Source organism: Pan paniscus, chromosome X (genome assembly GCF_029289425.2).
Source record: "Pan paniscus chromosome X, NHGRI_mPanPan1-v2.0_pri, whole genome shotgun sequence".
Classification (NCBI taxonomy): domain Eukaryota; kingdom Metazoa; phylum Chordata; class Mammalia; order Primates; family Hominidae; genus Pan; species Pan paniscus.
This window is the reverse complement of record NC_073272.2, coordinates 115,045,591-115,061,212: the sequence shown is the minus strand read 5'-3', so window position 1 is coordinate 115,061,212 and position 15,622 is coordinate 115,045,591. Positions and strand designations below refer to the sequence as shown.

Here is a 15,622-nt window from a genome sequence, read left to right as displayed (position 1 = left end):
AAGTGTTTGCAGTACTAAAGCAACTCTGCAAAGGTTTACATTACATGAATTTTTCTTTATGACAAGTAATCATCCAAATGACCACTAGTTTCCATAGCAAGATTAAAGGCTTAGAATGTAAAAGACAGTTTCTAGATGGTAAAATATTAATACCTAAGTGTTTTGAAAGGTTTTATTTATTCTTCTTTAGAAATAGTTATGTATTACAGCATTTAAATTAAATTTGAAACATCATGAAGTACAAAAACTGATAACTAACGTTTCTGCTACTGGGAAGCACTGGAAACAATTGTTGAGAAAATTAAAATAATTACATGAGCTTGGAGCTTAAAACTAAGCAGGTGCAGAAAGTGAGTGAAAAGAGAACTTTAAATTCTAATACTCAATTTATTGCTAGTAAAGAGAGTTTCAAAGCACTATTAATTGATTGAACAAAACCTATGATTAGCAGTAATTACAGAGATTTTCTCCACACGCTATGATTTTGCTGAATTTCTAAGGAGATAATCAAGGCTATTATTGTTAATAGATGGGGAAAATCATCTAATGATTTCCATATTTTGTCGCAATTGAACTGAGACAAAGTAGTCTTTCCTATTCTCTGCCAACCCACCCCCACAAAAAGGAAAAACTGTCCTTCACAGGATAATAAGTTATAGAGCTTGTTTTTAAAATAAAGTGTCCCTGAATTAGAAAAAAAATTCTATAACACCTTTGACGGTTGCCTGAGGGCTCTGTAAGTAACAACAACTTAAAACTACAAAGATTTTTTAAAGAAAATCGAAAGACTCGGCTGGGTCCTTAAATGAGTTTCTAAAAGATGGAGTGTACACACAAGCTTTTATTATGCTGAAAAATATATATAAATTTTATATGCTACAATTTAATGGCAAAAACCTTTAATAATAAATTCCACTGTAATGAAAATCTTCACAACAAAGGCCCTCTGAATGTATGGTTGATAATGACAAAAATCCCAGTACATCAAAAGGCTATGTATATAGTTCCTTGGGTTTCAATCAATGAAATATTTACTGAGAACCTAACATGTGTGCAACACTATGCTAGATACTGAGTGGAGACTACAAAAGAATAATATTCACAATAGGCAGAAATTCTGGATTCCAGAATTCTTTACAGCATATATAGTAATAAGAGCCTGAGTATGTTAGGAACATATGCCTGGCAGGGGCTTTGGCAAACTGTACGCCTATCTTAAACTCTACTTAAACAATAGCTCCACAATGACCTTTTCTTGCAGTCAAACTTCTCATTGATCCCTTACTTAATACAATTTAACTGCTTCCTCTATGAAGATAATTGGTCAATCCTCTTTATGTCATTAAGCTTTTAAGGGACAATGAAGTTCTTTTACTCGTAAAATGTATTCCAAGTCTCATCAGGTAAACAATATCTGAATTAACTTTAATTTTTAAGGAATATTGCACGTAATTATTTCCAAGATGCTGCACATGAGGACAAGACCTGTATTCAGCATTTACTTGAGGAGATGAGTACTTAATAAGGCATGGTGCCTACTCTGAAATTCTATTCATAAATAACAAATTAAGCTGCTGCTAATGCTGAAAGATGAATATAAATTTTAAAAAAGGTTCAAAATTGCACTCCTAAAACAATTATAAGACTATTTTGACTGAATGAGAGTCATTTTGAAAAAAAAAAAACTCTTGCAGCCAAGAATTCACTTGCTGTTATATATTAAACTATGTAGCATTTTTCTTACAGTAAGTGGTATCCATGGCAAGGTAATTAACTGCTATTTTTATACACACACACACGCGCGTGCGCGCGATCATGTTAGATTCAGGAATATTCAGTTTTTTCTAGTTAAAATTTTGATGGGATTATGAATGGTCACTCTGGCTGGGGTCATTATTCTTCCCAAGGTACACTGCTACTACTGAATGCCTTCATAGAAAATGTTGATCATAAATATATGGGAACAGAAATGTATATTTCCTTATTTTCCACTAATGGGATTTTCGACACAGGTCTAACGGCAAATTCTGATTTACATAACAAATCATCATATGAGCTAATTCTGTACCCTTCAGTCAAGGAGATACCAAATAATAATAATCTACCTCTCTAAGCACATGTTGATTCATGTATTTACATAAGTAGGCTGTTCTCACCCTGTTTTCTCATTATTGTCTATAGACTTGACCCAAGCACTAAAATTTGGAATGTAAATACTCCATATTTACCTTCCATAGCTGCTCAATTGTAAGGCATGTTATATGATGATAAAGGATAAATCAAATAGCATGCTATGCCTTCTCATCTTATACTGAAGCTATAATTTAACGTGGCAAGGTAGAACGATCTGCATTATCCAAAGGCACAGAAAACCCATAAAAAAGTCAATAACGCCAAACTAATTAAGGAAGGGTAAAACATCATCTAATGTTTTCGAGGGTCACATATCCCTTTGAGAATATGGTGAAAGTTTCAAACCTCTTCAGAAAGATATGAGATACAAAATATAATAATAACTAAAATTTGGCATGAAAATTTCAGGAACCATACATAACAGTCACCAGTTAAGGATTGGAACTGTGGTCTAAAAAATTTGACCATATTAAATACTACATAAAATTGGAAATAATATCAGCTACCACTCAACCAAAAAAAAAAAGAAATAAAACAATTTTAAGTATAGCTTCCAAAACTTTATCCCATCTATTTTAACTTTCTTGCCCTAATGTTTTTGATTAACCATTCATGTGATATTTATAGAGAAATAACTTTGAGACCAAATAAATATTGCTTCCCTATAGTTTTACTACAAAAAATACTCACCAACTTTTGCAAAGGCCTCTTTGAGTTCATCAAGCTCATCTTTGGAAATCTGAGTGGTAGCCATCTCATCCATTTAAAGATCTAAAGAAAAACCAAAAACGTTTCAGACTTTAAAAAATTGTGATAAATATAAGCACTCTTGCTAAGTTCTCATCTTAGGGATAATTTAAACAGAATTTCAAACTATCAAAACAATCTGAATAGGTTACCATGTCTCTACATACAGCTTTAATAAAGAAAACAAACAAATGAGAAGTCATCACTTACCAAAATTTATTGAGAAAAAATATTTCTGAATTTTCCTTCTAAGGACAAAATCTTAAATTACATTCAAAAAGTTTAAGGAAGGGCCAAAGTACCCAGCAGTGACAGGAAAAAGCTACATAATAGAAATTCTTGGTTATATGAGCCAAAGCTAAAGGTCAATATTATGTGACCAATGATTCACGGAAAGTATCATTTTCCCATTAAGCCACTTTAGAATCATTCACTGTGAAGACATTGATTTTCAAATAGCATACTGACATCTATCAATCACTCTCATTAAAGGAAGAATAAAGAGGAAACAAAACAAATTATAGCTGGTTTTGGTATAAAAATGCACATGTGTGCTAATATACACATTCTTATGCATGTAAATTATTATATTATCTGAGTATACACCCTTTCCAATTTGGCCTTATTGATCTATTTAACTAACAGAACAAAGGTTGGCAAACTACATATGGCCTGTGGGCCAAAACTGGATCACCAGTTGTTTTTGTATGACCTCAAGCTGGATATGGTTATTAAAGGAAAATTTTTGCAGTCCATTTTGATGATGGGGCACATTAACTTTGAACCCAATTAAGTGAAATGTTATCTCAGAAAAAAAGAATTCTATTCTTCTCATCAGAATTTTATTACCAAAAAATTGTACTCAATTATTATATTTTGAATTTTGTCAATAAAAACTGATAGAAATAATATATTATATCCTTGATATTAATATCATAATATTCTTGATTTTAACTCTTGTCACACAATATTTATGATCTGAACCTATATGGAAAAACTTTGCTGATCCTGGCAATAAAGAGAGGAGGTCTGTATCACAGTAGATAATTTCCAAATGCAAACCTATTATAACAATAATTTTGGACAAAGAAAAATGAAAATGATTACATGTTCCTTTCTCCTTTTTTGTTTTGGGTTTTTTCTTTCTTCTGATTTATTTTTTTGGTAGACTTTATTTTTCTTTATTTCTTTCTCTTTTTTTGTAAAGACAGAGTCTTGCCACCTTGCCCAAGCTGGTGTCTAACTCCTGGGATCAAGGGATCCTCCCGCCTCGGTCTCCCAAAATGCTGGGATTACAGGTGTGAGCCACCGTACCAGGCCAATAGACATTATTATTAGAGTAGTTTTAGGTTCACAGCAAAATCAAGCAGAAGTTACAGAGAGTTCCCATATACAGCTATGTGTTGCTTAAAGACAGAGATGTGTTCTGAGAAATGCATTGTCAAGTGATTTTGCCATTGTGCAAGCATCAAAGAGTGCACGTACACAAACCTAGATGGTATAGCTTACTACACACCTAGACTATACGGTATGGCCTATTCCTCTTAGGCTACAAATGGCACAGCAGGTTACTGTAGTAAACACTGTAGGCAATTGTAACGCAATGGTATCCGTATATCTAAACATAGAAAAGGTACAGTAAGAATATAGTATTATAATCTTATGCGACTACTATCATACATTCGATCAGTCACTGACCAAAATATCCTGTACCTGAGTGGTACGTTTGTTACAACTGATGAACTTACATCATTACCACCCTAAGACTCTGGTGAACATCAGGGTTCACTCTTAGTGTTGTATAATCTGTGGGTTTGGACAAATGTATAATGACATGTATCCACCATTAACATATTACATAGAGTAGTTCCACTGCCCTAAAGATGTTGCCTTTCCAAAAAAATATACTACGGGTTAAATTTCACAAACTATACAAAATACATTTTGAGGTCTTACATTTATCCCTTTTAGACATTTTATTAAAAGGCAACAAATTACTCACCAACTTATGTTTTGGCCAAGAAGTGTAACACTCAGTATAGAGAGGTAGGGGCTGGAAGTGGTAGGGAGGGATTCATAAGAGAGCTGGGCTACATCTATCTTTTTCACAGAACTGTTGCTATTTCTAGAATTTATCACAGCCCCTGGCACATAGTAAGGCACTCAATAAAACAGAACTTTAATAAAATTAATCCCTTCAACAACTATGCACCAAGTATTATTAATACATTATACAAATTCATTTGCATATTAATTTCCTAAACCCTCACAATAGTCCTATGAGCTAAATATTCTAATCTCCTTTTTTTCCTATTAGAAGACCTGGGCTCTCAGGACTGGAATTCACACTCAGGTTTCTCAAATCCTGGAGAAGTTTTAAAATGACCATATGATGCTATTAGCTAAGTTTTTACCATAATGTAACAGACACATACAGTGACTGGTGTTTTAAAAATTAAATAAAACCATCAGCCGGGCGCAGTGGCTCATGCCTGTAATCCCAGCACTTTGGGAGGTGGAGGCGGGTGGATTGCTTGAGGTCAGGAGTTCGAGGCCAGTCTGAACAACATGGTGAAACCCTGTCTCTACTAAAAATACAAAAAGTAACCAAGTGTGATGGCGGGTGCCTGTAATCCCGGCTACTCGGGAGGTTGAGTGAGGCAGGAGAATCGCTTGAACCTGGGAGGTAGAGGTTGCAGTGAGCGGAGATCGTACCACTGCACTCCAGCCTGGGTGATAGAGTGAGACTCTGTCTCAAAAAAAAAAAAAAAATTAAATAACACTAGACTCTTTAAAAAAGATATAAAACAAAGCTGGCCTATTCATAAACTTTTCTTATGTATGATATCAAGATGCCACTAAAGATGGATAACTTCTCAGTAGACAGGTTGGATGAAAATACCTTTCAGAGTAATCTCAGGATCTATGAGGGAAAGAAAGTTCTTCAGTTAGTAATGAAGTTAGGCTTTGTGGGTTTTTTGTTGTTGTTGTTGTTGTTGTTTGTTTGTTTATTGAGACAGGGTCTTACACTGTAGCCCAGACTGGAGTGCAGTGGTGAGATCACGGCTTACTGCGACCTTGACTTCCCAGGCTCCTCCCTCCCAGGTGATTCTCCCTCCTCAGCTTCCCAAGTAGCTCAGACTATAGCCGTGGGACACCATGCCTGGCTAATTTTTGTATTTTTTGTAGAGACAGGGTTTCACCATTTTGCCCAGGCTGATCTTGAATTCCTGGCTTCAAGCAATCCACTCACCTCAGCCTCCCAAAGTGCTGGTATTACAGGTATGAGCCACCACGCCCAGGCCTGAAGTTAGGCATTTTAAAGATTAAGAATAAAAAGAACTGCAATCCCAGCACTGCGGGAGGATTGCTTGAGGCCAAGAGTTCAAGACAAGCCTGGGAAACATAGTGAGACCTCGCCTCCAAAAAAATTTTTTTTTAAAATTCGTAAGTTAAATGCAAACGAATAGTAGTAATTCTAAAAATATTCTGTTTCACTAATATGTTCAACACTCCCCATTACAAAAATACGACATAGGATTTATTCCAATTTTCTTCACACCTTTTAAGCAATCATGTTTTTAATAAAGAATTATTACACATCTCCATGAATCACACACCAAGGAGAACAATGGCACAGAAAATTTAAAAGTAAGACCATCTCAGAAATCTAAAACATGTGGCCTCTCTCCTTTATCTCTAAAGGTCCTTTCCAGTTTGGGCAGATAGTGAGTCAGTAATAATTTAAAGTATGTGGGTAAAAAACAACTAAAACAAACCTATACAACTGAGCTTACTCTCACACTACCATATCACTTCTATGCAAAAGAAAATTAGGTCTGGGTGCAGTGGCTCATGCCTGCAATCCCAGCACTTTGGGAGGCCAAAGCGGGCAGATCACTTGAGCCCAGGAGTTCGAGACCAGCCTGGCCAACGTGGTGAAACCCTGTCTCTACCAAAAATGCAAAACTTATCCAGGAGTGGTGGTGCGTGCCTGTAATCCCAGCTACTCTGGAGGTTGAGGTGGGAGAATCACTTGAGCCTGAGAGGTCGAGGCTGCAGTGAGCCATCAGTGCATCACTGCAAAAAAAAAAAAAAAAAAAAAGAAAAGAAAAAAGAAAGAAAAAAAAAGAAATTAGATAAGATGGTTCTGGACATAAACCATTCCTGCCCCCCGCCCCCCTTATCCCTGCTGACCAGTTGGGTTCTGATTAAATCCTGTAGAAATCTCTTTCTCCCCAACCTGCCCCTCCCCGCTACTTCTCAAACAATTTTACCAATATTTTAGACATCTGCTATACACCTAGTTCTTGCCCTCAAGGAATTTACAATCTGCGAAGCAAACATGAATAATTACAATATGACATAAAGTGAATTAGTGACTGCAATAAAAGGTACAAATATCCATTTTTTTAGAAGAAAAAAGTCTCTAGAGACTTTAAGGATTATTAATTTCTTCTCAGAGTGGCCAGAAACGCAGTTCTTTTTTTCTTCCTATAAAATTAGCAAGTGCTGGCTCATGCCTGTAATCCCAGCAATTTGGGAGGTGGAGGTGGGCAGATCGCTTGAGCTCAGGAGTTCGAGACCAGCCTGGGCAACATGGTGAAACCTCGTCTCTACCAAAAATACAAAAAATTAACTGGGCATCGTGGGTGGTGGCGCATGCCTGTAGTCTCAGATACTTGGGAAACTGAGGTGGGAGGACCGATTGAGCCCGAGAGGTAGAGGATGCAGTGAGCCATGAGCACGTCACTGCACTCCAGGATGGGTGACAGAGCAAGACCCTGTCTCAATAAAAAAAGTAAAAAATAAAAATGAATTAAGAAATGCTTAGATCTCATAGAAATAATTTTAGGGCACCAGTTTAGTCCAAAAATTAATCCAGTGCATTAAACATATATTTTAAAATTTTCAAGTTTCTTATTTCTAATTGCCTTTTAAAAAGCCTAAAGTGACTTTGCATATGTAACTCAGATTTTCCATCTATCAGAGACATTAAAGAGATACACTTCAATGAGAACAAAAAGAAGGAATTGGAACATGCACATATCCTTAAAACCGTATTTCCAGACAAGGTTGTTTCAGGATAACAGAATAGTTTAATGCAGGACTTTCCAATTTAAATAAACCCATATTCATTTATTGACAGTTATTTGAAAGGAAATAAAGAAATGCTACTCTGAAGTACCTGGGCCAAGACTAAAAAATATAAAGCCAAATTTAAAAAGCTCACAATATATGCTCTAGCTGATACAATTGTACATTTTGCCATTTGAAGCTTAAAATAAAGTTGTTTAATGTAGATTTCTTTATGCCACTATGAATTAAAAAATGGTCTGTCCTTAAGACTACTCATAGGTACTTGATGGTGCCTTTAAGGAAGTCAAGCAGTAAAGTACTATCTTGAGAGAAAACATCACATTAAGTAACTTGGAAATGAGTGAAGATATTAAAAAATAAAGATCTTACAAATTAAAATAACAGAAGCTCTATTCCTCTTCATGGGGCATTCATTGTACTATAGGACTTTTTTCTCTTAAAGTTACTAAAACATCCTGGATGGGTTCACAAAGCAAAACACAAGATTTGACATCAATACTGCCCTGTAGACACTTCATTTAATCTCAAGTACCAGTACACCAAGCTGTTGTACCGCACCCAAGGTTGTAGTATGTTTTAACAGAAAGATGTTGGACGTGAAATTAGAAGGCATCGATTATTGCTCTGGTTCTGCTATTCCCTAGTAATGTGTCCATGAGCAAGTTTAATTAATCTGTCTCAGCCTAAGTTTCCTCATTTGAAAATAGTGATAATAATACCTACTTCCCCCAGGTCCTAATGAAGATTACAGATGGTATGCATGACAGCATATTGTGAACTATGAAGTATTACATAGCAACTTCAAATCCTTCATGAAAGAAAATAGGGAATAAATGAATGCTTGGGTTAATTGTGAAGAGCTGTATAAATAAATATAAGGCATTAGTTCTACTAATAGCCTTTTACATGGGATAAATGAAAAGTTATCTCATCTCCCTATAATTACTGACTACAGAGTATAATAGGTCTCCCTCATATATAAAAATTACAAGTCTTTAGTCAAAGTAATTTAAGAAGGATGGGCCTAAAGGAAAACCTGTCAGTCACTTTTTATCCATGACTCAATGTGGTTCCTCCGTAAGGCCAGTTTCTAAACACAATTTAAAGAGCAGACAGGAGATATACAAACAAACAACAATTTTTCTTTAAATATTTTAGGATCACTTTTCAAAATAGCTAACAGCTTGTCAATATTGTCACATTCCTCCTAATTTGCAAATTTTTTCATGAGTACTAGAAAAAGGTGAAGAGAAAGTATTACTTGCTGAATAAAAGTTTAACCCCGATTTCACAATATGTGATTGACAGGCAAAAGGAAAAAAACCCTGATTTTCAAATATGTCCTCTTTCCCAGTCTGTCTTCCCACAAAAGTGGACTTTATGTGTTTATTTCTTTTTGAGACAGGGTTACACTCTGTCACCCAGGCAGTGGTGCAATCTCAGCTCAGTGCAGCCTCAATCTTCTGGGCTCAAACAATCCTCCTGCCTCAGCCTCCTGAGTAGCTGAGACTACAGATGTGTGCCACCACGCAAAAGCGGACTTTATTTACATGATGAGAGAGAGGGAGAGAGAAAGAGAACTGACATTCAAAGAAATAGAGATATATTTTTCCTCCATTTAAACTCAGCAATTTTAATACTTATCAAAAATAAAACCTCCTGGAGTCTCTACGTTTTTCTGAATTCGCTCATCTGCAAAGCACTTTGATCTGTCCCAAATTCTGTTTCCTCCTTAGCTCCTATGCCTGCCATTTCTGTAAAGGAAAAGGGAAAGCTGTAGAAAAAAGCCAGCCCTTCTTCACTAAACATATAAGACACAGGAAAACAGATTTTCAAATAAGGGAGTAAAACAAAAGCAAACAAAACCTTGTTTGTTTGTTTTCTCATAAAAGGATATAGTGTACAATTGGGTATGAATTCAGGGCGTCACCCATAGAAGAATCTTATGCCTATGAAGTCATCTCTAATTACAGAGTTTGACTAACAATACTGCAATTATGAAACCACTCCACCGGCTCATTTAACTATACATAAACCCTAAACACAGATCTTTGCTGAGAAAGGTATATACCTACAACTACCTGAAACTATTACTCAAATTCTGAAAGGTATTTGAAGGGGGATGGGGGTGCCTATTTTATCTCCTAAAGCACTCACTCACTTTAGGAATGCAGCTGACTGAATAATCTACTTATTCATCTGTGTCATTCAGTACCATGAGGTCCAGGAGAAAGAGAATGCACGTGGGAAACTCATCTGGGGGTAACCAACTTTGATCATAAACTTGATTTTTTTTTTTTTTAAATTGAAAGGCAGCCAAAAGATAAAAACAGGATATTCACCAGAGGCTTCATCCCAGCCACTAGTATGGTAAATAGAATTGGAAAAGAGAAGCTCATTACTTAAATCAGAGATTGGGCAACACATACTTGAGGTCCTAAAATGAACAAGAAAGCAACAAAGAGGGGACAAAACATGGAAGAAATACATTATTTCACTATAAATGAAAATAAACAAGTTAGCCACCATTATGTGTGAACAGTTCAAGAATGATCAGAAAAGGGGTGTTGTCACCTTCCTCCATCCAAAACAGGCAGTGCTTTCGAACACCCACACTTTGCATACCTACCTTTACCAATAGAAACTGCCACCCTGCCACCTCCCTAGTTAGGTAAGTGAACAGCTCAACACTAGTCTCTAGCTTAGATGGGTGTGCAACACTGTGGGCTAAAACTCACCTATTCATACTATGATTACTAAAGCTCCAGTCTCATGTTTCCTAATGACTTTAGAAGATTCCCAGCTTGAATGTCTACCACACTCACCCACTTATTTATTTATATTAATCAAGCATTAACTTAAGGCTTAGTATGTACCAGTCACTGTGTTGGGTGCTCCAGATAAGAGACAATTAGGATCCAAATCCCCTTCTTTCTGGAAGAGCTTACTGTCTAGTGGGGGAAACAGATGGAAAAACAAAGATACAACATTAGTGCAATCATGCCATCACAGTCATATATACTAAATGGTAGGCGTCAGAAAAGTTTTTTCCGAGGTGAGGCTTGAACTCTGTCTTTGAGTGCAAGTAGGATTTTCTCAGATAGACATCCCCGGTAAGGGCATTCTCAGAGAGACATCACTGGTAAGGGTATTGTGCCTAGTGTTAGTGACAGACACACTCGCAGCAGCAGATCAGGGTCCAATTTAGAAGTGGCCAAGGGAGAAGGAAAGTCAGTGAGGACGATTCAAGTTAGGAAAGTCTAAGTGTCTCCAATCTAACTTACTGCCACATTATTTTCCCTGTTTTTTTTCTAACTCTTTCTTCTGCCAAATTAGGTCTCGTTTTCAACTTTCCCACTTTCCTCTGTCTCCAGACTGCAGTTTGACCATAAAAAACAAAGGGAGGATCAGTCAACCACCCATCCCTCTGGATTCTTGCCTTGCAATATCTGAGATTCTTCCGTCATATCTGTTTATCACCTCATGTCTGGCCTACTCCACAAGTTTTTTTTTTATCTTTTTATATTTTTTTTTTATTATACTTTAAGTTCTAGGGTACATGTGCACAACGTGCAGGGTTGTTACATATGTATACATGTGTCGTGTTGGTGTGCTGCACCCATTAACTCGTCATCTACATTAGGTATATCTCCTAATGCTATCCCTTCCCCCTCCCCCAACCCCACAAAAGTTTTTTTTTTTTTTTATCAGATCTGCCTGCTGTTCCGTCTTCCTCCAGTGCAATCTTTACACTGCTGATCTCCTGATAATCTCCTGAAGAGCGGATCTTATAAACATTCCATGCAAAAGAAAGTCCCACCTTTTTAGGACAGCATTCAAGGCCCTACACTTTTCTGACTTGACTTCTAGATTTATGTCTGCCCATCTTTCCAATGCTACTTCCCATTATATGTACTACACCCTTGAACCCAACACTCTCAAGAGACCTTATTCCCCAAACAGGCCATGTATTTTCCCGCTTCTTCCACTCCCTGGAGAGACCACTGGGTCTCTCCAGTGGAATGCTCTTCACCCATCTATCTAGACACTTCAAAAGCCTATTTCAGGAAGTATCTTCAGATTGTCCGCACCCAAGATAAAATTTATCTTCCCAGTACTCTCACAGAACTGTGTTTCTATTACAGCTGGTTCTGGATTCTCCTCTATCAGTACCTTTTGTTTTATTCTGGTCTCTTCTGCTTTTCCTGTCTTCCATTAAGAACTTCCTCTCTCTCTATCTGCGTCTCATGCTTAGAATACTCTCCTCTATTTTTCCTCTCTCTCTATCCAAATTCTACTCACCCTTCAAGCAAGGTTCAGAAGCCTCATCTTCTCCCAAAGCATGTTTCCCAATGACTCCACCTCCCACTGATCTTTCTCTTCAACTCCCAGAGAATTTAGAATCTTGCCACAAAATTTTGAAATTTAATTATAGACTTCTCCCTATAGTTACATAAGTGGATATGAGGACAGTCAGTCTAGCTGGGACTTCCATTGTCCTACTTGGTTCAGTTTATCTACCTTCTTTACATAGATTCTTAAACTTGGTCAAAGAGAACAATCTTCTTCAATAAAAGAAAATCCTTCTTTCACGAACAGCACACAAAAACTTGTGTAATTCTTTGCTTTGCAAGTCTCATTTCATGATTGTTTGTTTCTGGAGAACAGTCTAAACTTCACCTTTTACTCTCATTGCTGGATGTTGGTTACATAGGCATGGTTTACAAAATATACCAACTGAGGCTGAGGGTGGTGGCTCATGCCTATAATCCCAGTGCTTTGGGAGGCAGAAGTGGGAGAACTGCTTGAGGCCAGGAGTTTGGGACCAACCTGTACAACATAGCGAGACTCCTTCTCTTAAAAAAAAAAAAAAATTAAATCAGCCAGCATGGTGGCCTGAGCCTGTAGTCCTAGCTACTAGGAAGGCTGGGGCAGAAGGATCACTGAAGCCCAGGAGTTTGAGGCTGCAGTGAGCTATGGTTGCCTGCCTCTAAAAAAATAAAGATAAAAAATGAATAAAATACTCCAACCAACTGCAATGTTTAGAGGGAGTGAAAATTCCCAGTATTCCCAATATCCAGTGATCACAGCAATGAGAATTTGAAAGCTAAGAAGTCTGTAGAGTTCCATAACTTCATTCCCTAAATTGTATTAGGGAATAAACAAGTGCCTGGGATAGTCATTGACTTTGCCCAGGACACAAAGCTGTGAAGCACAATTAAAAAGACGTATTTCTCAGCCAGGCGCAGTGGCTCATGCCTGTAATCTCAGCACTTTGCGAGGCCGAGGCGGGCAGATCACGAGGTCAGAGATCAAGACCATCCTGGCCAACATGGTGAAGCCCCGTCTCTACTAAAAATACAAAAATTAACAGGGCCTGGCTGCACGTGCCTGTAGTCCCAGCTACTCAAGGGGCTGAGGCAGGAGAATTGCTTGAACCCAGGAGGCGGAGGCTGCAGTGAGCCGAGATTGGACCACTGCACTCCAGCCTGGGCGACACAGCAAGACTCCACCTCAAAATAATAATAATAATAATGTGTTTCTCCAAGCATAGCTGGAAAAAAAAAAAAAAAGCAAAAGCATGTGTTGGAGGAAAGGTAATTAACTGTTTTTCCCTCTTTCCTTTTTTTTTTTTTTTGAGATAGAGTCTTGCTGAGATGTCCAGGCTGCAGTGCAATGGCATGATCACTGCAGCCTCCAACTCCTGGCCTCAAGTGATCCTCCTGCTTCAGCACCTCCCACCCCCAGTAGCTAGGACTACAAGCATGCACCACCATACTCGGCTAATTTTTAAATTTTATTTCTTTTTTTTTTTTTTTTTGTAGAGACAGGATCTCACTATGTTGCCAAGCTGGTCTAAAACTCCAGGGCTCAAGTGATCCTCCTGCCTCAGCCTCCCAAAGTGCTGGGATTACAGGCTTGAGCTGCAGTGCCCAGCCAATTAACTACTCTTCCCAGAAAAACAAAAACAAAGAGACTACACATTGCTTTGCAGAGAGAAGGTCCATGCCTAGTATATATAGCCTTTGGAAAATAACTTAAAAAGCTCCTAACAAATATGACCATGATATCGAGAAATAAGAACAGTTGCCAGAAAATGCAGATAGTAACCCCCTCCAGCTAATACTAACTTGTTATCATTATTTAAAAGGATAAGGGATTCACTTAAGCCTTGAACTAAAATAACCAAAACTTTAATTGTATAAAACATACAGAATATAGACAATGAGTTCAGTAAAGACTCATACAGAGTTCTAAAAGTCATTTATTTAAAACATTGGTGTTAAATTGGCACTGATCATAAAACAGGCAATATTCTGAAAAAAAGGCACACAAACGCTTACTTTCTCCTATGACACATTCATTCCTACATATGACAGGCTTCTGCTTCTCTGTGTTAACACTGCTTAATTTCAGCCTCATGAATGCTAAGTATTGTGAACAACCACTCCCATTGTATCAGTGCTAATAACTTAGTCTTAATATAAAACAAACACTCAAGTATCTATGTGATTTACTTTTCATTTAAAAATTTTTTCTTTCAAGATTTTTCTCAAGAACAAGGAGCTTGGAATTTTGCTTGACTCATTTTAGAAAACTTTCACAGAATCTTGGTAAAGGAGTAATTGTAAAGGCTTAAGAGGCTATATGCATAATTTTTATTTAATGATTTGTTGCTCTGAAAGTCAAAATAAGGGAGTCAAAACCTAAATGCCCTCACGTGTGTCATAGGTTCCTAGTCCTAAAAGTCTAGGAAAGGTTGAAGCAGAAGAAAAAGTGGTGAAGTGTTTTACTATGCATTAATTCTAGCACATCAGCATTATCAAAAATTGCTTCTTCTCCTTCTTCTTTTTTTTTTTGAAATAGAATCTCGCTGTGTCGCCCAGGCTGGAGTGCAGTGTCATGATAACTGAAGCCTCCAACTCCTGGGCTCAAGAAATCTTCCCACCTTAGCCCCCTGAGTAACTGGGATTACAGGCACGCAATACCACCCCAGCTAATTTTTGTATTTTTTGGAGAGATGGGGTTTTGCCATGTTGTCCAGGTTGGTCTTGAACTCCTGGGCTCAAGTGATTTGTCTGCTTTGGCCTCCAAAAGTGCTGAGGTTACAGGTATGAGCCATCATGCCCAGCCAAAAATTTCTTCTTATAGTCAATGTGGTGAGCAAACATCTATGAAAGAAATAATCACCACGTATAGCAGACTTTACTTCGGAAAGTTATTTTTCAGGTCTAGCTCTTCTGTTCATTCTACTTAATATTTCAGCTGCAAATTGTACAACTAAACAGAGGACATCATTAGGTACCCCAAATAAAATTGACAGTATTTTCTCATGAGGCATTATTATATACACTGATTAGATTGTATAGTATCAGGAACTAGAGAATAAAGTAACTGGCTGATGGAACATAAATCTGGATATATTTAGCAACTGTGCTTCTACAATTCACATAGAATACAAAGAAAATAAAATAAGATATCATAGAACAAAACCATATCATGCCAGATAACATAATATAAAATTTCAGGAATACTTGTAAAGTAACCTGAAAAACCTTACTACTATTTCCATGACAAAATATGTTTCAAATTCCAAATCAATTGAGAAATGAACTTTAGAAGGCTCTATCTGTGACTGAAG

The 15,622-nt window shown here is 37.1% G+C and overlaps 1 protein-coding gene across 4 annotated transcripts in view; it reads right to left on the bottom strand.

The window, feature by feature from the left end:
- PLS3 (plastin 3) overlaps nt 1–15,622 on the bottom strand; it is a 93,853-nt gene that overhangs the window by 37,535 nt on the left and 40,696 nt on the right. For all 4 annotated transcript variants that reach the window (XM_034950575.3, XM_003805411.5, XM_003805412.6 and 1 more), the window contains exon 2: nt 2,824–2,904. In XM_034950575.3, the coding sequence (XP_034806466.1) occupies nt 2,824–2,896 (73 nt within the window). In that variant the 5' untranslated portion in view covers nt 2,897–2,904. The remainder of the gene's footprint in view (nt 1–2,823; nt 2,905–15,622) is intronic.